At 34.5% G+C, this 25,304-nt stretch overlaps 2 protein-coding genes and 1 pseudogene across 2 annotated transcripts in view; 2 read left to right on the top strand and 1 right to left on the bottom strand.

Moving 5' to 3' along the window:
• Nucleotides 1–25,304, bottom strand: part of OVCH2 (ovochymase 2) — a 60,679-nt gene that overhangs the window by 30,899 nt on the left and 4,476 nt on the right. The window contains exon 2 of the mRNA XM_045523833.2: nucleotides 23,342–23,427. The gene's annotated coding sequence lies outside the window, so the exon portion shown is untranslated. The remainder of the gene's footprint in view (nucleotides 1–23,341; nucleotides 23,428–25,304) is intronic.
• Nucleotides 4,488–10,338, top strand: LOC105076815 (olfactory receptor 5P4). Its single transcript, XM_010965051.2, has 2 exons — nucleotides 4,488–4,496; nucleotides 9,400–10,338. The coding sequence occupies exons 1-2, from the start codon at nucleotides 4,488–4,490 to the stop codon at nucleotides 10,336–10,338; spliced, it is 948 nt and encodes a 315-aa protein (XP_010963353.2).
• Nucleotides 22,121–23,063, top strand: LOC105076813 (olfactory receptor 5P6-like; annotated as a pseudogene).

The following is a 25,304-nucleotide window of genomic DNA, read 5'->3' as shown; positions in this document are numbered from 1 at the left end:
AATCATTGTAGCATAAGAGAAGGGAATTTTGGGGTGAAATGATTTGTTTTTGCATTTGGGTTTCTTCCAAATTTCTATCTGTCCAGACAATTTACATTCTCATCCAAGAACTGGCTGATTCATTCTCATCCCTTCAAAGTGTCTCTGTAAGACAGACAAGACCGCAGGTAGGCAAACTGCCACATTTCTCTGCTCGGCTATGTGGATGTCAGTTCATCAAGGCTTTCTTGAATCCTCTACTCCCGGTTCATTGACTATATGAGTGTGATTTTCATTTCATTGAGATTTGTCCTGTTACCATATGATGAAAGGTTTTTCATATCCTTCTACATCCTAATTCAGAGATGTAAGTACCACTTTGATTAAGTTGTGAATGTTAAATCAATCTAGATTTTCTGGAATAAACACAACTTTAGTTGCTTTTTTTATCCATTTTATTACCACTAGGTTTGATTTGCTAATTATTTGGTTTAGGATGTTTGCATCCATGTGCATGAGAGAATTTGGCTTAACATTTTCCATTCTTGAAATGAAGTTTTCAGGTGGGAGTATTAAAATATAAAAATGATTCGGAAAGTGTTTGTTGTCTTTTCTCGGAAGAACATTTTACGGGATCAGTGATATTTATATCTGTGATATTTGTAAAACTTCAACAGTAAAGCCATCTGGGCCTTCCATTTTTGTGGGAAAGTTTTTCACTATAAGACTCACTTTTATTAATGAAAAAAGGAATATTCAGTTTCTCAATTTCTTTCTTGTCATTTTTGGTAAGATATTCTTCCAAGTGGTTTTCCAATTCCTTTATATTTCAAAATTATATCTTATTTTTACTTTCTGTAGGATTTATAATGTTGTTCCCATTTCATTCCAATATTGTATTTTCTACATATCTTTTTTGAGTTTTTTTCTATATATCTTATTAATAAGCCTTAGTGGTTTATCAATTTTATTAGCATTTTTAAAGGATGAAATTTTGATTTGTGCTTTTCTGTACTGTACATCAATTTTCTATTTTATAAATGTATATTCATCTCTATTATTTTCTTCTTTTGGGGGGTTTAATTAAAAGTTTTTTATTTAAATTCTTGAGAAGGCTTGAGAAAGACACTTACATAATAGTTTGCATTCTTTTTTTGCAATATGCAAAATTTCCTTATAGTCATTGCATTAGCAGTGTCCAATAAGATTTAATATGTTACATTTTAGCTAATATCTAATCTAGCTAACACATCTAATTCTTATCATGATTTCTTTCTTGACTTTTGTATTATTTACAAATATGTTGTTTATTTTCCATAATTTTGGGAATGTTCAAGTTATATTATTGACAAAAGACATGCTCTGAAACATTTAAATGCCTAAAAAAATTTTAAGACTGAATCTGTGGTCAATTTTTATAGTAAAGATATTATCAGCTTAAAAATAGACTGTTATAACTATAAGAAATTTCATATAAGTTCCTTAGTTACCACAAAGAAAATACTATAAAATACTTACAAAAGAAAAAGAGAAAGGAATCAATATCAATTAAACACACAAACACACACACACAATGAGACAAAGAAAGACAGTAAGACAGAAAAAGTGGGACAAAATAACTATCAGATAAACCAAAAATAGTTAAAGAATGGAAATAGTAAATCCTCCATCAATAACCACCTTAAATGTAAATGGACTAAACTCCCCAATAAAGACACAGAATAGCTGAATAAATTTAAAAATGAAGATCCAACTGTATGCTATTTATAAGAAACTCACTTTAGTGGCTCTGCTAATACCACACAAAGAAGACTTTAAGTCAAAAAGACTTTGTCTCTAGAAACAAAGAATATTATTACTTAATGATAAAAGGATTATTCAACAGGAAACATAACAATTGTAAATATAAATACTCTCAACATCAAAACACCTAATTATAGGAAACAAATATTGATAGATCTGAAAGGAGAAATTGATGACAATATAATTATGGTAGGATATTTAAATACCTCAATTTCAATAATGGATAGAACATCCAGACAGAAGATCAATGAAGAAATAGTGGATTTGAACACTATAGATCAAATGAAACTAACTGATATATACAGGACTTTTTACCAAACAGCAAAAGGAAACACATTCTTCAGGACTGATCACATATTAGATAAATGAAATTAGAAACATTAAATAGATGCCTCAGAAGTAAAAAGTATCATAAGGGATTATATAAACAATTATGTGTGAACGAACTGGATAGCCCAAAAGAAATGTATAAATTTCTAGAAACGTATGACCTATTAAGATTGGATAGAGAAGAAATAGAAAGTTAAAATAGAGCTACCATATGATCCAGCAATCCCACTTCTGTACATACATCTGAAGGAAATGGAAACATTATCTCAAAGGGATACATGCCTTCCCATGCTTATTGCAGCATTATTCACAATATTGAAGACTTGAAAGTAAACTAAGTGTCCATCAACAGAAGAATGGATAAAGAATATCTGATATAAATATCATAATGTGTACACAAACACAAACACAAACACAATGGAATATTATTCAGCCATAAAAGACATCCTGCCTTTTGGGACAACATGGATGAACTTGAGGGCATTATGTTAAGTGAAGTAAGTCAGATGGAGAAAGACAAATACTGTATGTTCTCACTTATATGTGGAATTGAAAAAAATTAATAGAAATAGAGAGTAGAAAGAGGTTGTCAGGGACTGGGTGTAGGGGGAATAGTAAGGTGTTGGCCAAAGGATACAGACTTCCAGCCAGAAGATGAGTAAGTTCTGGGGATCTTATGTGGAGCATGGCGACTCTAGTTAACAGCACTGTATTACATACTTGAAAATTGTTAAGAGAGCAGAACTTAAATGTTCTCATCACATACACACAAAAAAGATAATTATGCAAGGGGCCAGAGGTGTTAATTAACCATATTGTGGTAACCATTTTGAAATATATATGTGTCTCAAACTATCACACTGTACATCTTAAACTTACATATTTATAGGTCTACAATATCTCAATAAATCTGGGAAATAAAGAGAAAAAGAAAGCCCAAACAGGCCAATAACATACAAAGACATTGAATCAGTAATCAAAAACTTCACAACAGAGAAAGGTCCAAGACAATTTGCTTCATGGGTAAATTCTATTAAACAATCAAAGAAGAATTAATTCTAATTCTACTTAAACTCTTCCAAAAAACAGAGTAAGAGAGATCACCTTCAAATTCATTTTAAGAGTACAGCATCACCTCAAAAACAAATCCATACAAAAACACCACAAGAGCCAACCTCTTCATGACTATCCTAATGACCCTCCCTGGAAATTTCAGCACAAGATTTTCCTCTAAGATCAGAAACAAGGCAGCAATGTTCAATCTTTTTTTCTTTTCTTGATGTAGTCAGTTTACAATGTTGTGTCAATTTTGGGTGTACAGCATAATAGTTCAGTCATACATATACATACATATATTCATTTTCATATTCTTTTTCATTATACGTTACTACAAGATATTGAATATAGTTCCCTGAACAATGTTCAAACTTGCCACATCTGTTCAACATAGTATTGGAGCCTTAGCCAGGGCAATTAGACAAGGAAAAACAAAAGCATCCAGATCAAAAAGAAGAATTAAAATTGTCCCTGTTTGCAGATAGTATGATTTTATATAGAGAAAACTCAAAAAATGTCATCAAAAAACTGCTAAAACTAATAAACAAATTCAATAAAGTTGCAAGATACAAAATCAACTATAAAAATTATTTTCATTTCTATACAATAACAGTGATCTGAAAAGGAAATTAGGAAACAATCCCATTTACAATAACACCAAAAAGAAAAAAATACCAAGAAATAAACTTAACTAAAGAAATGAAAGATTTGTATACTAAAACAACAAAATATTGATAAAAGAAATTAAACAAAACTCAAACAAATGTAAAAACATTTTGTATTCTTGGGTTTGAAGATTTAATATTTCTAAAATATCCATTCTATCCAAAGTAGATTCAATGCATCCACATCAAAACCCCAATGGAATTTCTCTTACAGAAGTATAAAAAATAATTCTAAAGTTCATATATAGAACCACAAATAAACCCAAATAGCCAAAAATAATCTTGAGAAAAAAAGGATAAAGCTGTAGGCATCACACTTGCTGATTCCAAACTATATTACAAAGTTACAGTGCTTAAAACAGTATGGTACTGGCATAAAGACACAATACAGATCAATGAATAGAATAGTGAGCAAAAATAAACTCATGCATATACAGTCAAGTAATTTTTGACAATCACTTCAAGAATATACAGTGGGGAAAGGATATCCTCTTCAATAAATGATGCTGGGAAAACTGGATATCCACATGCAAGAGAATAAAATTGACAATTATCTTAAAATAAAGACAAGATTAACTCAGATTAAAGACTTAAATGTAAGACCTAAAATTGTAAGAATAAAACCTCTAGAAGAAAACATAGGGGAGAAGATTCATGTCATTGGTCTTGGCAATGATTTCTTTGATATCTCACCAAAAGTATAGGCAATAAAAACAAAAATAGACAAGTGGGGTTACATTAAACTAAAAAGCTTCTGCAAAGCAATGGAAACAATCAACAGAGTCAAAAGGCAACTATAGAATAAGAGAAAATATTTTCAAACTATCTTTCTGATAAGGGGTTAATTTCCAAAATGTATAAGGAACTCATATGACTACAGCATAAAAACTAGTAAGTCAATTTAAAAATGGACAAAGACTTAAACAGACATTTCTCCAAAGACACAGAAATGGCCAACAGGTATATGAAAAAGTGCTCAACATCACTAATCATCACGTAAATGCAAATCAAAACCACAATGAGATACCATTTCACATATATCAGGATGGCTATTACAAAAAAAGAAAAAAAAAAGACAAGTGTATGCAAGGATGTGGAGAAAGGGAAAAAAAAACTTTTGTACAATTTTGCTGGGAATGCAAAATGCTGCAGTTGCTATGGACAACAGTATGACGTTTCCTCAAATAATTAAAAATAGAACTACCATATGATCCACTAACCTAACCTCTAGATATTTACCTAAAAGACCTCAAAGAGGTACTGATTAGCACTCCCATGTTCATTGTAGCACTATTCACAATAGCCAAGATGTGGAATATTATGGTCTTAAAAAAAAGAAAGAAATTCTTCAATATGTGACAACATGGATGGACCTGGAGAACACTGTGCTAAGTAAAAATAAGCCAGTCACAGGAGGACAGTACCACATGATTCCACTTTACAAGGTATCTAAAATAGTTGAATTCATAGACTCAGGAGTGGAATGATGGTTGCCAGGGGTTGAGGTTAGATTGAAATGAGGAGTTGCTAACCAACAGGCATAAAGTTTCATTTAAGCAAGGTGAATAAGATCTACTCAGCCATGAAAATAATGAAATAATGCCATGTGCAGCAACATGGATGGACCTAGAGATTATCATATTAAATGAAGTAACTCAGACAGAGAAGGACAAATATTATATAATGTTGCTTCTATGTGGAATCAAAAAAAGTTACAAATTTTATTTACAAGCCAGAAATAGACTCATGCTCATAGAAAATAAACTGTGATTCCCAAGGGGAAAGGGGAGAGGAGGGATATATTAACAGTTTGGGATTAACAGATACACACTACTATATATAAAACAGATAAACAACAAGGACCTACTGTATAGCACAGGGAACTATATTCAATTTCTTGTAATGTTCTGTAATGGAAAAAATCTGAAAAAATATATGTATGTATATGTATAACTGAACCACTTTGCTGTACAGCTGAAACTAATATTGTAAATTGACTACTTCAATAAAAATAAGGATTAAAAAAGATGAATAAGTTCTAGAGATCTGCTGTAGAACACCATACCTATAGTTAACAATAGTGTATTGTACACTTAAAAACCTATTAAGAGGACAAGTCTCATGCTAAGTGCTCTTACCACAATAAAATAAATACCAAAAAATAGATCATTCATTTATTCACTTGTTCATTCATTCATTTAGTACTGCTATGTACCAGGCACTCTGTAATGTTCTAAGAATAGTGTTGAACAAGGCAGAGGCGATCCCTCCCTCGTGGAAATTGTAGGATAGTACGTAAAAATACATTATGCAATTATTTGCTCCAGTGCCTATATAATTAAAAGTATGTAAGTACAAAACGTATTTCAAGGTTCTTTGAAATTGTTCACCAGGAGAATATGACTCAGTCTAGTGTGAAGAGAAGATTTCAATAGTGAAATAAATTTAAACCCAAGACCTAAGATGACTAGAAGTTAGTCTTCCATTGGAAGAGGGTGGAGTGATGAATACAGCTATACAACAGTTTGTAGTCGGGTAAAGATAGAAATCTATCTCTAAGTCATAGCACAGTGTCTGCTACATAGAAAGATTTTTTTTAATTGTTTAACACTAATTTAACAAACATCTACTTAGTGCCTTCTATATTCCCAACACTGCACCGTTAAAGAGGGATACAAAAATTGTTAGTCATAGACACTGCACTTCCACACTAGGGAAAGAATAAGATCCAAAGCTATAATGGGCATTAATCAAATGGCATAAACAAAATGTTAGGAGGATGGCAGGGGTGAAGGGAATTGAATTCTCCCAGACGTCATCTGGAAAGGTTTTGTATCATTCATTAGTCACAGTTGGGCTTCCTTAGAACCTAAAGGAGCTGTGTCTTTCTGGGACAGATGGAACCTTGCAGCAGGTCCATTTCCTGACTTGTTGGAGTTGAGATGTGTGAGCTGTTCAAGCCTCCTAATGTGGATTATCAGGCTTAGCTTTGTTCTGATGGCTACTGATCTATAGGCTCCCTCAAGCCCAGAACCAAAGGAAACTGACCTTCAACCTAGAGAATGTTCTGTTATGTGGCTGTGGTTCAAGAACACAGCCAGAATCAATTGTGGACATGTGTCTTTGACAACCTGCTAGTCAATGTGGCATCTGCGTGTGACAAGGTCATAAGAAAGGTGTTAGTGCAAGCTTCATTGTTCTACTAGAAAGTATACATGCTGGTGGATCCAGGGTTGGCAATGGGGAGAAAGAAGATGGTGTATATGAGAAATGTCTACTGCCAACAAGCCAGGTGTGTATCTCAAGTGTTCTAGTGCAAATCTATAATATATATGGAAAATTCATATGATTTAAAAATGTATGTCACTTATGTTGATAATAATACTGCGGTTCCATTGGATGCATATTTGTAAACTAAACTGTACCAGCAACCCCAAATTATCTCCAAACATAGGTGGCATGAAAATCTGGACCACTGAATATATAATAGCCATGTTTCAGAAATGCCACAAATTGTCACAGCCATATTAGTCATGTTGATCTAATCATCAACTCCAATGATAGTAAAATGTTTTTCAATTTGATTAAAATGAAATTTTTAGCTTTTTTCTATTTAATTAAAAATAACTGGAATTTCAGGGTATTTAGAAAATATTTTATTCACACACTTTACATAATCATGTTACATGCTATTTATCTGTCCCAGCAGATGTATACATGTAATTTCTCTATCCCAGTGGATTCTCAGTTTGGTTTTCCAAAACAAGTAAAATAATTAATTTGTAATTACAAATGAAGTAGGTGATGTGGGCCTTATCCCCAATGACACAGACCTCACTTACATGTGCCCTTGCTGTACAGCAACAATTCCTTGGAGACTATTGGTAGTGTTGCAGAAGATGTATCACTAGTTCACACTTGTCCGTTTTTAAGGACACAGACATATTTGATTTTCTCCTATGTCCCAGAAATTACAAGTTGATCATTTCAAGCAAACTATTAGTAACTGAGCATTTATTTGTTGCATAAACAGTGTTTGGAGTTTTCACTCACTTCATATAATTTAACACAAGAACCGCATGAGGTACGTATAACTGTCTCCTTTTTACAGGTAAGGAAACAAGAGCAAACTTTTTTTTATAACTTGCCTGTGATTTCAGAGACAGTGAGAGGCAGAGCTAGAAACTGATTTCAGATTTGCATGGCTCCAAAGTCCATGGGATTCTGCACGTCCCTTTGCCTTCCCTGCTGGCACTCATATACAACTTTGAAAACATTTGTGTCTTTCATACATCTATTTTCTTTAAAAATATAAAATTCATTTCTGGCTTGGGTCTTTGTTTAGTTAAAAGAGCCAGAACTTGATCATTCAGATACATAATTCTAGTAACTAGTCATGCTATATAGTATACTATTGCCATGATTCACATGTAACATTGAGTAAAACGTGTGTGGTTGCTGATAGTTATGTGTGTATGTTTACTTAATTCTCCTTAAGATACAAGTTCTTGAAAAAACAAATTATTCATAAGAATATGTTGGTATTTAAATTAGAGGAGTCACAGGAATGACTAAGGATAATGAACACATTCTCCCTTGCACTTGATCATGTGATCTATTTTAAAGTAAAGGAGTATTATTTTGAAATGCTAACCTTTCTTTCAGTCTAATTTTCTAGCTTTCCTAGATGGCTACCTCTATCCCTACCTCCCTAACTACACTTTCCTCCTGTTCTCATCATATGCCCCCACTTCTTACTGCTCTATTGTTGCTTAATAGAAGTGATGAAACTTAAACTTAATTAGTCCAAGTCCCAAATGTTTCAGTTCACTTTCCATTTAATCCTGGTCCATAAAAATATCTAGATTTTCTTACTGCAACATGCAATCCCATAAGTATGAAAAGGTATGGTATAGGAGACAAGTCCTAGAAGTTTTTGCAAAATATCCAGGATGTTTGGCTCAAAACAATAGTAAAAATTCTATTTGGCTCTTTCATCTTGAACATGGACAATTTCTATCCCTTGGTTTCAGTTATTATAAATAAGAATGTGATTTTTTTTTTTATTCCAGGGAAAGGATCAAGTAAGAAAGAGATGTCAAAGTCAACACCACATTTTCCGGCTCAATCAATTGGATAAATGCAGATAGTATTTACTAAGATTGACATTACTGAATAGAGGTGCATTTGGGATGGGGTTGGAAAATCAAGAGCTGGTCTTTCTATGAACATTTAGGTTATTTACAGTTCATGTTATTACAATCAATGGTGCGGTAAACATTCTTTTACAGATCTCCTGTGCACATGGGTAAGACTTACGCCATGGTATATACATAGGAGTAAAATAGCTGAGTCCTAAGGTAATCAAATCTTCAATTTTAATATTTTCATGGAAATTGAAATTTTGTGTGCACAAAGTATTCTATAAGTGAGGCAGATTTATCATTTAAAATATTTATAAGGTTGTGTTTAGGTTATGCTTAGGTATATACATTAAACTTGGGGTCATTTCAGTCAATTTAATTTCCTCTGGTTCTGATTTCAGTAGGCACCATTAGATGGATAGATGGAGACTGAAAACCACACAACAGTGACAGAGTTCATTATTCTGGGATTAACAGACAACCCCACACTATGTGCCATTTTCTTTGTGATTTTTCTAGGTGTTTACGTAGCAACCATAGTGGGAAATATCAGCATAATTATCTTAATCCAAAGCAGCCCACAGCTTCACACCCCTATGTACCTTTTTCTTAGCCATTTGGCCTTTGTGGACATTGGGTATTCCACATCAGTCACACCAATCATGCTGATGAGCTTCTTGAGAGAGAAAACTGCTATCCCAGTCACCGGCTGTATAGCCCAGCTCGGCTCTGATGTCACCTTTGGGACTACAGAGTGCTTCCTGCTGGCCACCATGGCCTATGATCGCTATGTGGCCATCTGCTCTCCCTTGCTCTACTCCACCCAGATGTCCCCAGTGGTCTGCTTCCTCCTACTGGGGGCCTCCTACCTGGGTGGATGCATGAATGCTTCATCATTTACAGGCTGTCTGATGAACCTGTCCTTCTGTGGACCGAATAAAATCAACCATTTTTTCTGTGACCTCTTCCCACTCTTGAAGCTTTCTTGTGGCCATGTTTACCTTGCTGAAATATCTCCTGCCATCTCCTCTGCCTCAGTCCTTATAAGCACACTGTTTACCATCACTGTGTCCTATAGGTACATCCTCCATTCAATCCTGAGAATGCGCTCTACTGAGGGGAGGAAGAAGGCCTTCTCCACCTGCACTTCCCACCTCACTGCAGTCACTTTGTTTTATGGGACAGTTTTGTTTGTCTATGTGATGCCCAAATCAAGCTATTCAGCGGACCAAGTCAAAGTGGCATCTGTAATCTACACAGTGGTGGTCCCCATGTTGAACCCCCTCATCTACAGTCTGAGGAACAAGGAGGTGAAGAAGGCCATGCGAAAACTAATGGCTAGAACACATTGGTTTTCCTGAATTAAATCAGGTATAAATCTATAAATAACAAACCATTGATTTGGGGAACATTTGTGCTGGATGTTTAGTGATATTTCTCATTAACTTTATCACTTTTACAATGAGAAGCTCCCATAAATATATAAAAAATCCAATGTTTACTTCCATTTATAGAGTTAAGTGTATCATTACCATGGATATCCACTTGGTTCAAATTAAATATGGATTTTTCAAGGTAGGGATACCTTCAAAAACTTTTCTACTTAAAATCCCATTTACCAATTATAGAACTTTACATAAATGGAGAGATATTTCAATCAAAGATCAGATTTAATTGAATTCCATTTTTGTAAAATACCATTTGGGAAAGAAAATCCTCCTCAGTGATGTGTAACAGATGGTAATATTGACAAGTCAGCAGTTCAAGGTACTTTCTTTAAAGATACTGCCTTGCATTGGTCAATGGATAGTTCAACTATTGGAAACCTTGATGTTAGTGTCTCAGAAAAGCTTCTATTTATCTTTACTTTATTTAAGCCAGAGCAAAGATCATGATTCCCATGTTTGACCATTAAGAGATCCAACCCAGATAACACAGAAGAAACTCTGTATAAATTTCAGCTGACTCTTCTCATGACTTGTCTTACCAGATGAATAATAGGGTAGGATTTTGGAAGTTCCTTTTCTTTGGCATGAGAGACTGAGAAGGGACTTTCTTCCAGTAACAGTTGATAGACAGGAGATACGAAGTTATGGTTTAGGCAAGAAATATCCGCTACACATTTTGTGTCTCAAGGAGCTGTCCACCATCACAGATTGTTCCACTGCCTTTTTTGAAGGTGCTTATGATCCAGTTTGGTTATGACAATTGCCTCTAAATTGATTCCCTGCCTCCTGCACTCCTTTCACAATGACATGATTAATATTTTAGTTAATATGTTTAATATTTAGCATATAAATGTCAGAAAAATCCTGAGACAGTTGGGGAGCATTACTTTACAAGCAAACTTCCTATTCCTGGGTTCTTCACTGACCAGATCAAGAAAACCACCTCCTTTCCTGCCTGGAAGCCACTTTGTGGAATTTCTCTGGTCCTGTTTCCCCATTCATACTTCTTTACTTGCATCAGTTATGGGCCTGTAATCCTATCAGTGCAATAATTCTGGAGCTAAAGTCAGCACAGACATGGCCCTTCACGAAGAGAGGGAACTCCAAGGTATTACTTCAGTCTTGGAAAGGGCTATGTTCGAGTTGTGGTGGGTGCTCTGCACTTTGGTGGTTGAAGTTTTCAGGCAGTCTTCCTCTTCATGTTTCCCCCTACACTTCTTGCTTTTCACCAGGATTCATGCTCAGCCCTCTGCCCTTCTCCCCATTCCTCATGGTCTCCTTGGGTGACCTCATCTTCTCCCATGAGCTCGGCTGACATCTGTGTGGTGGCAGCAACCAAGTCTTCACATACAACCTTCCTCGGAGGACAGATGAACTTCACTGACCTTTTCCTCAAGACTTTCAAATTCAGTGTTACCTGACTGAATTTTTCATATTTCTCCCCAAACTATTTACTCTTCTCTGTTCTTTCTCAATAACTGGCAAATCATTGTGAGGTTTAGTACTCTAACAAGTTTGGGGTGACTCTGATGGCACATCTATCAAAATGGTCTGCTCCCCTCCATCCCGTTCCGTCTCTCAGGGGGAACACATGTCCCATATTGACCTCTTCCTTCTTTAAGTCTCTTTTGTGTAGGAGCTTAAACACTCCCCGATTGATTACAATGAATCCATGCAGAGTTTTTTTTTCATTCATATTTCCACTTTAAGGGATTCAAATAATTCAATTATCCAGATGCAGGGAGTGTGGTGTGACACTGTTAATAGTCCCTACTAGACAGGATGTACAATGACACTCATTCTCTTCTCCCAAACTCTAAATCAACTAAAGAAATGGCAGAAAGAGAAGGTATATAGAAGAGCAAAATATTATCTGTATGAATGAAAGAGCTGATGTTAGAGAATGTGCCACAATTTTGTGGACATATATGTTTTTGCATTCTAAATCCCAGAATTTGACACTTTTTCCTTTGTCACTGGCAATAATGGAAATACTCAGGTCTCCCCAATGAGTCTAGGCCTTTATCCATTAGGTTACAGCATGACCAAGAGCTGCCAAGAACAACGAGGGTAGGCTCAGTTGCAAGAAAAAGGGAGAAGGGCTGGATTTGTTGTTATGGATTGAATTATGTCCCTCAAAAATTTATATGTTGAAGTCCTAGCTGCCAGTACCTTAGAATGTACCTTATCTGGGAATAGGGTTGTTGTGGATGTAATTAGTTAAGATGAACTCATATTGAAGTAGGCTGGGTTTCTAATACAGTATGTCTGGTATCCTTATTTTAAAAAGGACAATTAGGATACAGACAACACACAGAAAGAACATCATGTGGAGATAAAGACAGAAATATGGGTTATGCTTCTACAAGCCATGGAACTTCAAAGATTGACAGCAAACCAGGAAAAGCTAGGTGAAAAGCATGGAGCAGATCCCACAGCCCTCAGAAGGAACCAACCCTGCCCATACCTTGATCTTGGACTTCTACTGCACCTACACTTTTGAGAGATATTTCTATTTTGTGTAGAATTCTAGGTTTTTAGTTAAAAATCTTTTAGCACTTTTAAGATTTAATTGTTTTCTTGCTTCCATCATTTCTTTCCAGAACTCAGCTCTCAGTCTTCATTTTTTCTCCTTCTTTTTTGAGGGGAATATGTCTTTTATTTTTCCCCTCGAAGTTTTTAACATTTTTGTTTGTTTGTTTTAGACTTCCTGTAGCCTTTTCATGATTTCTGTAAGTGTGGTTCTTCCTGTATTTATCATTTTTAAAATCTGCAAAGTTTAATGGATTTTTAGCTCATGGTCCTTCATCAGTTTGGAAAATTATCATTGAATATTTCTTCAGAACTCTTTCTACCTCTCCTTTTTTTTTAGATCTTCAATCACACATAGGTTAGGTCTTTCCACAATTTCTTATACAGCTCTCGCATTCTTTTTGATTTTTGATATTTTTCTTTGTCTTGTAATATGTATGTTGTCTCCTGACCTCTTTTCAGTTTACTCCTCCTCTTTTCTGCTGTGTCCAATCTACTATTAATCCATCTGCTGAATTCCTAATTTATTTTATTTTTCATTTCTAAGATTTAAATTTAGTTCTTTTTATTTCTTTTACTGTATTCAGTTCTGTGGTATGAGTCTTCATTTTATTCCTCTATTTTTCTTAGACATATTTTTAATATTTAATTTGAAGTACTGGTTTTCATTCATTTGGTCCTGTTTAATGGCATATCTTGTCTTATTTCATTGGATGATGGGCAATATGGATAGAAAATTGTAGAGGTTCTAAATGACATTATCTTCCTCCAAAATGTATTTAATTTTATTCTTGCAAGAAAATAAAAGGCTTCGTCCCTTTGAGGAAATGAAAATACAGTGCCCAAAAGGGCCATTCACATAGAGAACTGATGTCTCTATGTACAGTATAACTCCTAAACTTGCATCCTAGTAGAATGTAGTGGTTTTTCCAGTGTAGGTTGGGTGCTGTCCTTTGTGGGGATGATCTATGTCTGATTTGACCTTATTTCTAGGATGTAACAATTACTCCCAAGATACCAACCTTCAGGACTCTCAAATAAAAGCGTAAGTTGTTATGGGTCCCACCTATCTTAAATGGCCTATCTACCAAGCTCTATCCAACCAGCACTGCAAAATGCCAAAATCTCTGGTAAGATCAGGCTCTCGCAGGCTGACTTCCACCTGGTGTTTGCTATCTCACCAGCCCATGTGCTGGGAGTAGTCAAACTCCATAATGAGAAATTACACATACAATTTCAGGCTCACTTCTCTATAGTTATTTCCTGTCCAGGATCTTGGCCTCATAAGTCTTAGGCATCTTTGACCTCAGACTTCTATCTACTGATCCTACCTCACTGCCAAAAGCCCCAACTGTATCTTTTTGCTCAGTCCCTATTCCTTATGATATCATCTGGCAAATATATTTATTTATGAGGATCAAGGAAAACTTTGCTAAAGAAATGACATTTAAACTGAGACATAAAGGTAAAAAGGAGTTAACTGGTCATTCAGAGCTGGAGATGCAGTTGTAGAAACTTTTGTGGGTAGATGAAAGTGATGTGGGAGGTTGAACTAATTATCCTGGCCTCAAAGTACAGTGTCTGCTACAGGGCAAGTATTCAACAAATAACTGCTGGTTAAACATTAACTCTAATTCAATAAATACTTATTTAGAGCCTCCTTTATTCCTGGCACTAGGTTATGAACTGAATAAGTCATGTGCTTTTCTTTTGGGAAGTTCACAAAAATCAAAGAAATGTTTCTTGAAAATACAATGGTTTCCATTCAAGTGGTATGAAGTACTAGTTGCCATGTTTTTTGAATCTTTAAAACAATTTTAGATGTTTTTATTTTTTAATAAAAATTGTGTATATTTAGACTGGGATTTCAAAATTGTAGAATAGATAAACAAGACTATACTGTATAGCACAGGGAAATATACACAAGATCTTATGGTAGCTCACAGAGAAAGGAATGTGACAATGAATATATATATATGTTCATGTATAATTGAAAAATTGTGCTCTACACTGGAATTTGACACAACATTGTAAAATGATTACAAATCAATAAAAAATGTTAAAAATTGTGTATATTTAATGTGCTCAACATGTTTTGACATACATACACATAATGAAGTGATTAATATAATCAAGCTAATTAGCATACCCATCTCCTCACATCTAATCTTTTTTTAGGTGTGGTAAGAGTAACTGAAATTTATTCTCTTAGCAAATTTCCAGGATAAAATACAGTATTATTAATGATAGTTCTAATGCTGTATATTAGATCACTAGAACTTATTTATTCAACACAACTGCAACTTCATATCCTTTGACTAACCTCTCCCCATTTCCCCCACCTCCCCAAGTGTCTCCAAGTATATCCATGTTGTTGTAAATGGCAAGATTTCCTTCTTTTTTATGGCTGAATAATATTTTGTTGTATACATATACCACATCTATGGACATAATCATGTGATGTTCTCGTTCTGTTAATGTGTTGTATCACATTGATTGATTTTCATATATTAAACCAACCTTGCATCCCAGGCATAAATCCCACTGATTCAAAAATTTGAGATTTAATATAATTAAAGAAGTAAGATGTTTAGATAATTTATATGAGAAGGTAGAAACTTTCACATTAAGAAGGGACATTTGTGAAAATGGAATGGTGGAGACTGTGAAATGTTTGATCAGAGAAACTCTAGCCAAATTTTAATTCAGTGTTGAACAAATAATGAGGACTGGAGACCCAATAGGCTGTGACATCACCAATAATCATGGAACTGTGACCAGTTGCAAGCCCTTTGGGAGCTCTCTTCATCTTTATTCATTTACACACAACTCCCTATTTGGTATCTTTGAAATGCTCTTTCTTTGCTGTGGTTTCTCCTAATATGTTTTACTTTCATTCCAGAATCTTCTTTCATTTCACTCATCAACCTTTTACAGTACATGCTCTGCTTCTCCATTTTAACTAAACCTAGTTGTCTAAGAAGGGCACATCTGCTTCTCAGCTCTATTGAAGAGAATTTGCTTACTCCTCTATTGTACAGACACCTACACACAATGTTGACATTTTCTTAGCTCCTTACTATATTTGTAAATCATTTATTGGCAATTGTTTTTTCTTTTAGTATATACAAAGACAATTGATTTTTGTATGTTGATTTTGTATCTTGAAACATTACTAAATTAATTTATTAGTTTTAATAGTTTTTTGTGGAATACTTTCTTCATATAAGATCATGTCATCTGAAAACAGAGAAAATTTTACATTTTCCTTTTCAATTTGGATGCCTTTCATTTTTTTTTAATCTTGTCTGGTTTTTCTTGGGAGGACTTTCAGGACGATGCTGAATGGAAGCAGCATGAATAGGCATCCTTGACTGGTTCCTGATCTATAGGAAAAGCTTTCAGCTTTTCACCACTGAGTCTGATTTTAGCTGTGGGCTTGTAATATGTAATCTTTATCATGTTGAGGTACATTGCTTCTATACATAATTTGTTGAGAGTTTTATATCATAAAATAATGTTGAACTTGTTTAGAGCTTTATATCATGAAAGGATTTTTGTCAAATGAGTATTCTGCATCTATTGAGATGATCATGATTTCTATTCTGCATTCTGTTAGTGTAGTGTATTACATTATCAATCAATAAAATAAAAAGGCAACCTACAGAGTGGGAGAAATACTTGTCAACTATATATCTGATAAGGGGTTAATATCCAAATATATAAGGAACTCATAAGTCAATAGAAAAAAACACAAATAACTGATTAACAGTGTGTGTGTGTGTGCGCGTATGTGTGTCTATACATATATATATCTGAAGGAAATGAAATTAATATCTCAAAGAGATAACTGCACATTACAGCATTATTCACAATAGCCAAGATATGTAAACAGCTTGTGTTCACTGATGAATAAACAGATAAGGAAATTCAGATATACATGCAATGGAATATTATTCAGCCTAAAAAAGGAAATCCTACCATTTGTAATAATGTGGATGAATTTGGAAGACAATATACTAAGTGCAATAAGTCAGAGGCAGACAAATATTGCATGATATCCATATACAACTTAAAAAAGTTGAATTTAAGGAAACAGAGTGAACATGGTTGCCAAGAATTAAGGGGTGGGGGAAATGTGATAATATTTGTTATATCTGAAGGAAATAAAACTAATATGTTGAAGAGATAACTGTTCCCCCATGTTCATGGTAACTATAGTTAATAATGTATTGTAAACTTGAAATTTGCTAAGAGAGTAGATCTTGAAAGTTCTCAGCACCAGAAAAAAAATTGTGACTATGTGTGGTGATGGATATTAACTAGACTTATTGTGGTGATTATTTCGCAATATATGTTTTATTTAGTCACTATATTATACAGCTGATACTAATGTTATATGTCAATTATTAATAAAAGATGACTACGTTAATAGAAAGAACTCACACTATCTAACTTTACACCTCTAGAAATAGAAAAAAAGAATAAACTAAGCCCAAAGTTAAAAGTAGGAAGGAAATAACAAAGAGCAGAAATAAATGAAATGGAGACCAGAAAAATAATAAAAAAAAATAAAAGAAACTAAGAGCTGGACCAATGAAAAGATAAACAAAATTGATAAAATTTAATTAGAGTAACTAAGGAGAAAAGAGAGAGAGGATGCAAATAAAATCAGAAGTGAAAGAGAAGGCATTACAACTAATACCACAGAAATACACTGGATCATGAGACTACTATGAATAACTATATGCCAACAAACTGGACAACCTAGAAGAAAAAGATAAATTCCTAGAAGCATACAACCTAACAAGTCTGAACATGAAGAAACAGAAAATCTGAACACCAATAACAAATAAGGAGCAGTATTCAAACACCTCCCAATAAACAAAAACAAGGACCAGATGATTTCACTGGTGAATTCTACCAAACACTTAAACAAAATTACTGCCATTCCTTCTCAAACGGTTTCAAAAACTGAAAAGGAGAGAATACTCCCAGGCCCGTTTTACAAGGCCTACCGTTACCCTGATGCAAGGACTGCCCTGAAGATAAGGACACTACGGAAAAGAAAATTACAAGCCAATTCCCTTATGAACAGGGAAGCAAAAATTCTCAATAAAATACTATCAAACATAATTCAACAGCACATTAAAATAAGCATATACCATGAAAAAAAGATTTTATCCCTGGGATGTAAGGATGTTTCAACATATGAAAATTATAAATGTGATACATAACATTAGGAGAATGAAAGATTAAAATCTGATGATCATTTCAACAGATACAGAGCAAGCATCTACAAAATTCAACATAGTTTCATAATAAAAGCTCTCAACAAACTGGGTATGGAAGGAATGTACCAAAACATAATAGAGGCCATACATAAAAAGGCCACAGCTAAAATCATACTCCGGTGAAAGACTGAAAGCCTTTATTCCAAGAATGGGAACAAGACAAGAATGCTCACTCTCACTACTCCTTTTCAACATAGTCCTGGAAGTCCTAGCCAGAGAAATTAGATGAGATGAAAAAAATTAAAAGTATCTAAATCAGAATGGAAGAAGCAAAATTCTCTCTGTTTTCAGATAACATGATTTTACACATAAAAAAATCCTAAAAATCCATCAAAAAATTGTTAGAACTAACAAATTCAGTGGGTTTGCAAGTACAAAATCAACACACAAAACCCAGTTCTGTTTCTCTAAATTAACAATGAACTATCATGAAAATACTGTGGTCTGAAATATACTGAATTTTGGTTTGTTTACTGTATGCATGCCTGTGTATATACATACACACATGTACTCATACACATATATTTAAATATATTTTAACACTGTATCCTGTTTGTAGTAGAAAAATGGTGATGCCAGGGCATAACAGGTAATTACATAATACTTTAATTGTTTTGTATACAAAGTGATGATTTTACTGGAAGTACTCCACTTTTTCTACTTTTATTTATCAGCAATATGTAATTTTCAAGTGTTCAGGGTTGTTTTATTTACCATCTCAGCGATGGGCCCTTTTGCACTGTCCAGTACCTTCCTCAGAGCTATTTGCATTTCTTTGTTTCTTAGACTATAAATGATGAGATCAAGCAGGTGTCAGTACTGTATAGGTCACAGCCATCACCATGTCTTCAGGGAATAAGTCACTGTCCATGGGCCTCAAATAAACAAAGTCAGCAAATCAGTAGTGTACGCACACCACAGTGAGGTGGGAGGAGCAAACTGAGAAGGCCTTATATCTTTGGCAGAAGGCATCCTCACAACTATGGCTCCAATAAAGACATAAGAAATCATAATGAAAATAAAGTTGCCAACAAACACAAAGGCAGAAAGCACAAAAATAGTCATTTCATGATGGGAAGTATAATCACAGGCCAGGCTGACCAGAGAAAAGATGCTGCAGAAGTGCTGGATGGTGTTTGAGTCACAGAAAGACAATTTGAATACAGTGATGACACTGCACAGAGAAACCTGAAACCCATGGTGTATGATCCTTTCACTGCAAAGAGTACACATTTTAGCACTCAGTCCTGATTTTAAAGCTGGATTTAATTTAACCAGTTGAGTGCATTTGGACAAGTATTTAAACTAAACCTCAGTTCTCTCTTCTGTAAAATTAGGAGGATGGGAATGCTTAGCTCACCAAATTATTGTGAGGATTAAATGAGAAGTGAAATGCAATGCTTTGCAAAGAGTAAAGTCTGAAGGAAATTTGGTTAGGGGTATATCCGTCAAAGGGCACATCAGCAGGGTGAGAGAAGACTTTCTAAAATTAGGATTAGCAAGCAAATCAGACTTAGTATTCAGGCTAAAAACAGCTGTTTCTGCCATTGTCCATCTAGTCAAATAAATCACTAACCAGTAGTCTTCCCATTGAGGTTTGTAGACTAAGTCTGATCTGGAAATCATTCAAACCTCTTTTCACTTGATAGTTCTCTATTTAACTTTAAGGATATTCTTTTCTATAGCTTTTGTTAGAAAAATATATATACATTTCAAATAACTGTGTTATTTAAAATTCAGTGCTGAATGGCATTGCATCCCATGTTCCCCAAGGCACCTCATGGAGTGACTTATATATATATAAGTTTAAAACACATAATATAAATACACATTGAATGAATGAAGCTAAGGTTACCACTTTATATATGATGTTTAGTATTCCTTAACCTGAAATAGCAAAATAAACTTAGAATCAATATTCAACTATAATTTATTTTTTATACTTTCAGTAACTATCAATTAAAATTGTACCAAAATATAAAGAAAAAAATGATTACTTCAGTATTGACAGACCCCTTAAAGACAAGTTGTTTTTGTTTGAAGCCAACGGCTCAGTATTCACTTGAGAAGGTGATAATGACCCTTGTTGCTTTTGAATTCACATCTGAATCTCTAAAATCTTTAGAGATTTATCCCCAAAGGCAAATAATAATAAAAGATGACATGGCAGCTATGTAACAACAATGGCTTTGAATTTATTCCCATAAGATGAATAAGTTCTTATTTCAAGAGGTAAGATTTTGGCTTTGTGAATTAATCTGTTGTGCTGCTTTCATTTACCATTTGAGAATATATTACTCTAAAGTTACATCTGTACTCACAAGCTAGGGCAGATACAATCCAGCAGTCAGTTAGCAAGTAACCTTAGCTGAGTTAACCTAAATTTCTACAGTCTACTTAGTGTGCATAAACAGGCATAATTCAAGGTGCTAGGATTCCTTATTTTTCTACCCATAAGATCAGGAACTTAGGTAGTCTTTTAACACTATCTACACTTGGCACTTGGTTGTAATACTAATAGATTCCCTAGTTTTGAGATGCTTTGGAGACTCACAGTTTATAAACATCTTGTGGAAAGATTTCCATTGTTTCTTGTTCTAGAGGCTTTAATTTACAGACAACCAGAGCCTTTGGACAAAGTCAAGAAAATGAAGCAAGAAAACTTGGAGATGAGTCACTCACTGGGTGGCTCACTGGCCACTCACTGGGTGAACCTGAGTAAATTTCTTAACTCTCAAGCTGGAGCTGTATTCAGCTGTATATTATGTTAAGACTAACATAATTTGTGCTGTAATACTCCAAATAGAATACAATGTTATGTTAGGAAATGATTTGTTTGAATAAGTGTCTTAAATTATGTCCTAGATATTAAATATGTAATTTTTGCATGATTAGTGATTAGGCTAATATTTCAAACTACTTAATGAAACAATATTTGACTTTTACATATTATAAATATATAATAAATTTACAATAGGTGACTATTCCCTTTTATTTGAAATTCCTATTTCTTCTTTCTATTAAGAACATTGTATTTCTCCATTTATAAACATAGTCTTGATTTACTGATAGAAACTGTAAACTTTGTGATTAACTAGGACCTCTTTTATACATTAGCTGTCAGTAAGTAGAAAGGTAATTTGTTATCCACCTACTTCCAAGAGATTAGACTTTATCTTAGTATTGCTTAATTTCATTTATAGTATAGTTACTAAAGGGAAGGACTATATTCAGACTGCCTGGGATTCACATCTTGAGTCCACCACTTGCTGCATAAACTTAGGTAAGTCACTTAACATTGTCAAAATCAGTTTCTTCCTCCATAAATAAAAGTACTTAATATTATTTCATGGAAATTCAAAATAGAACTAAGTATATAAAACTCTTAATATTGTGCCTATCATTTAGTAAGCATTTAGTAAATACTAGCTATTACTTGAGTTTCCATAATATAATTTTATATTAATTCATTTTAGTCTATTTTGTTATACTGATCATTCCTTTTTGCTATTCACGTCTTAATTTTTGTAACTCTTTAGCTTTAAAGTCACTTTAAGTATATTTTATTAATATACAACATAAAGACAAAATCTACATTATTTGAAGGTTTTCTAGTGTTTTTGCTAAAACAATTTTTAATATAAAGAAGACATTACATATACACATAAAATCTAGAATATAAAGTAAAAAGTCTAAACTTAGTTTGAATAATTTATTTGTTTATAATAACCTCCTTATGTATTAATGAAAATGGATATTTGTTTATAATAACCTCCTTATATATTAATGAAAATGGAAACATTGAATTTATAACATCTGTAATGTAGTGTTGTATCATAGGTTCATTTTGGTAGCAGCTGCATAATCTCATGGATTCCCTGGGAGATGGGAACCACACTGCAGTGACAGAGTTCATTTTACTGGGCTTGACAAATGACCCAGTCCTTCGAATCATCGTCTTCATGATCATCCTATGTATCTACCTGGTGACCATATCTGGCAATCTCAGCACAATCATTCTTATCAGAATCTCTTCTCAGCTCCACCATCCTATGTATTTTTTCCTGAGCCACTTGGCTTTTGCTGACATGGGTTCTTCATCTTCTGTCTCACCCAATATGCTTGTAAACTTCCTGGTGGAGACAAATACCATCTCCTATCCTGGATGTGCCATTCAGCTTGGTTCAGCTGGTTTCTTTAGGACAGCTGAGTGCTTCATTCTGGCTGCCATGGCATATGATCGCTTCATGGCAATCTGCAACCCACTGCTTTATTCCACCAAAATGTCCACACAAGTTTGTGTTCAGTTACTCATAGTGTGTTATATTGGCAGTTTTTTCAATGCTTCTTCCTATACAATTTCCTTCCATTTTTTACTCTTCTGTGGAGCAAATCGAGTTAATCATTTTTTCTGTGATTTTGCTCCTTTGGTTGAGCTCTCCTGTTCTGACATCAGTGTCCCTGAAGTTGTCCCTTCATTTTCATCTGGCTCTGTCATAGTGGTCACAGTGACTGTCATAGTTGTATCCTACGTCTATATCCTCCTCACCATCCTGAAGATTCGCTCCATTGAGGGGCGCCACAAAGCCATGTCCACCTGCACGTCCCACCTCACAGCGGTCACTCTGTTCTATGGGACCATCACATTCATTTACATGATGCCCAAGTTCAGCTTCTCAACTGACCAGAACAAGGTGGTATCTGTGTTCTACATGGTGGTGATCCCCATGCTTAACCCCCTTATCTACAGTCTCAGAAACAATGAGATTAAGAGGGCTCTGAAGAGAGCTTGGCAGAAAAATAATTTCTTAGTGAAGACCGATATTTCATAGGAAACAATATAATAAAATACCATAAGTAATAAAAGGAAACTGAGTGCCTGTGGTCTAAATATATTGTTCTGTAAGTAATAAGCTAACGTAGAGTTTTTTTGTAATGAGGGTGGATTTTCTGACATCAAATTGTAAATCAGAGGTCAATAGTGAGTTATCTTAAATACAGCAAAATTGAAGTTATCATTATAAACACAAATTTGTTCATGTGAAAAAATACTTGATTTGCTGAAAATTCTTTCAAAATTGTATTCATACCTTTTAAAAAGTTGTTCTCTGCTGTAGAGCAGGGGTTTTGTACATCCAAACCTTTAAGATGTGTCCATTTTCAACAGCAGTTTATCCTGAAATAAGCATGATAATTATAGTTATGATTGAGGTCATTCAGAGGGGAGATAACCAAGTAGAACCAGATAGTAAAATTCCTGGAGACATTCTACTTGCAGGAAGGTTATCTGCTGGCTATGGGCTTTGTAGACTCAGATTCTGGGCTGTGTTCCTGATCTCTGGCATCAGCTATTTATAGAGGACCCATAAAAGAACAGGATGAGATGCCCCTGACCAAACCAACTGTGAATTCTTCTGTCAGGTCAAAACAAGTGACTTGTCTGTGGAAATAAACAGTGTTTCTAAATCACTAGGGGGTGAATAAACAAGTTCTTTAAGTGATTTGTTCATGGTCAGATGCACATCTTGTTAAGAAAGTTTGAGGGAACTAGATTGTATCTCCCCTGTGAAGTTTAATTTGCCTCTATATACTGATGACTACCATATTTGTATCTCTTTCCCTGTCCTCTATCTAGTGTGCCGACAAAAATATTTTTATCTACTGAATCTCAAGTGGAAACTGTCTAAAATTATCTTTCCACCACCAACTTGCTCTGCTACAATGCTCCAAAAGGAGGCACCATCATTCAATCAATATATTGATTCACAACCTGAGAGTAGTTTATTCCTTTTCTCCACTCCATGCACCTATATTCAATCATAAAGTCTTGTACATTCTGAATCCAAGATTTTTCTCCTATTTTTCTTCATTTTCATTGTCAGCAGGTCTATTTCCAGCAACCAATTTATACATTTATTTTACAATAGTAATCCTGTGAGAGCTAATTGTATGTGTCAACTTGGATAGGCTATGGTGACCAGTTGTTTGGTCAAAAACTAGTATAGCTATTGCCGTGAAGTTATGTTTTATATATACTTAATCTTTATATCAGTAGATTGGGGTAAAGCAGATTACCCTCCTTAATGTGGGTGTCCCTTGTTCAACGAGTTGAAAGCCTTAAGAGAAAAAAAACTTGAGGACTCTTGAAAAAGAGGGATTCTGTCTGCAGAATGACTTTGGCCTGAAGACTATGACATAAACTCTTACTGGAATTTCCAGAGTGTTGGGCTGCATGTTGATTTTGGAATTGACAGTTCTCACAACTGTGTGAGCTAATTCCTTAAAGTAAATCTATCTGTCTGTCTGTCTGTCTATCTATCTATTAAAGGCAAAAATTCTTAACATGGCTTAAAACATCTTTAATGTGGCCCCTGTTTTTAATTTCTCACTGCTCTTCCCTTGGTCTTCAAAAACCCAAACCTTAGAAAGCAATCATTTGGTCCTTTTTTAAAAAATCCTTAGGCATGTCCATATTCTTTGACACTTAGAGCCCTCTCACATGCAGGACTTCTACCTGAATGCATTTTCCCCCTCACCTGGGTAATACCTACTTATACTATAGGTAGTAACCTAAACACCATTTCCTATCCACTTGGAAGCATTCTTGAGCTTCCAGACCAAATTAAGTACACCTGTTACCCTCCACCATAGAACCCTGCATATTTTCTTCAGAATACCGAAGGTACTTGGAGTTACAGATTCAGTATTTGTTTTCTCCAAAATGCTGGAAGACCTTCAGTGTCTTTCCCCTTCCCTCATGCATCTAATTTCCACACAATTCCTGGAACATAGCAAGCATAAATGCATACTTGAAAATGAATAAATAAAAAATAAAAATGAACAGAAGGCCGAATAAAGCATTTCCTCTGGCATAAACCACTGACTCCATGGCTTTTTAATCTATTGAAAATCAGCTTGATCCAAGTGATTAAATGTTTGTGCCTGATCCTTCTACAACTTACAAAACAGGCTTTTACACAAACCCTTGCTCACCACAATCATGCCACTGCTTTGACACTCTTTAACTCATATTGGCAACCGGAATTCCAGCCT

This window comes from Camelus bactrianus, chromosome 10 (assembly GCF_048773025.1).
Source record: "Camelus bactrianus isolate YW-2024 breed Bactrian camel chromosome 10, ASM4877302v1, whole genome shotgun sequence".
NCBI classification, from domain to species: Eukaryota; Metazoa; Chordata; class Mammalia; order Artiodactyla; family Camelidae; genus Camelus; species Camelus bactrianus.
Note: the sequence above shows the minus strand (reverse complement) of the source record. Positions and strands in the feature narration are given on the sequence as shown.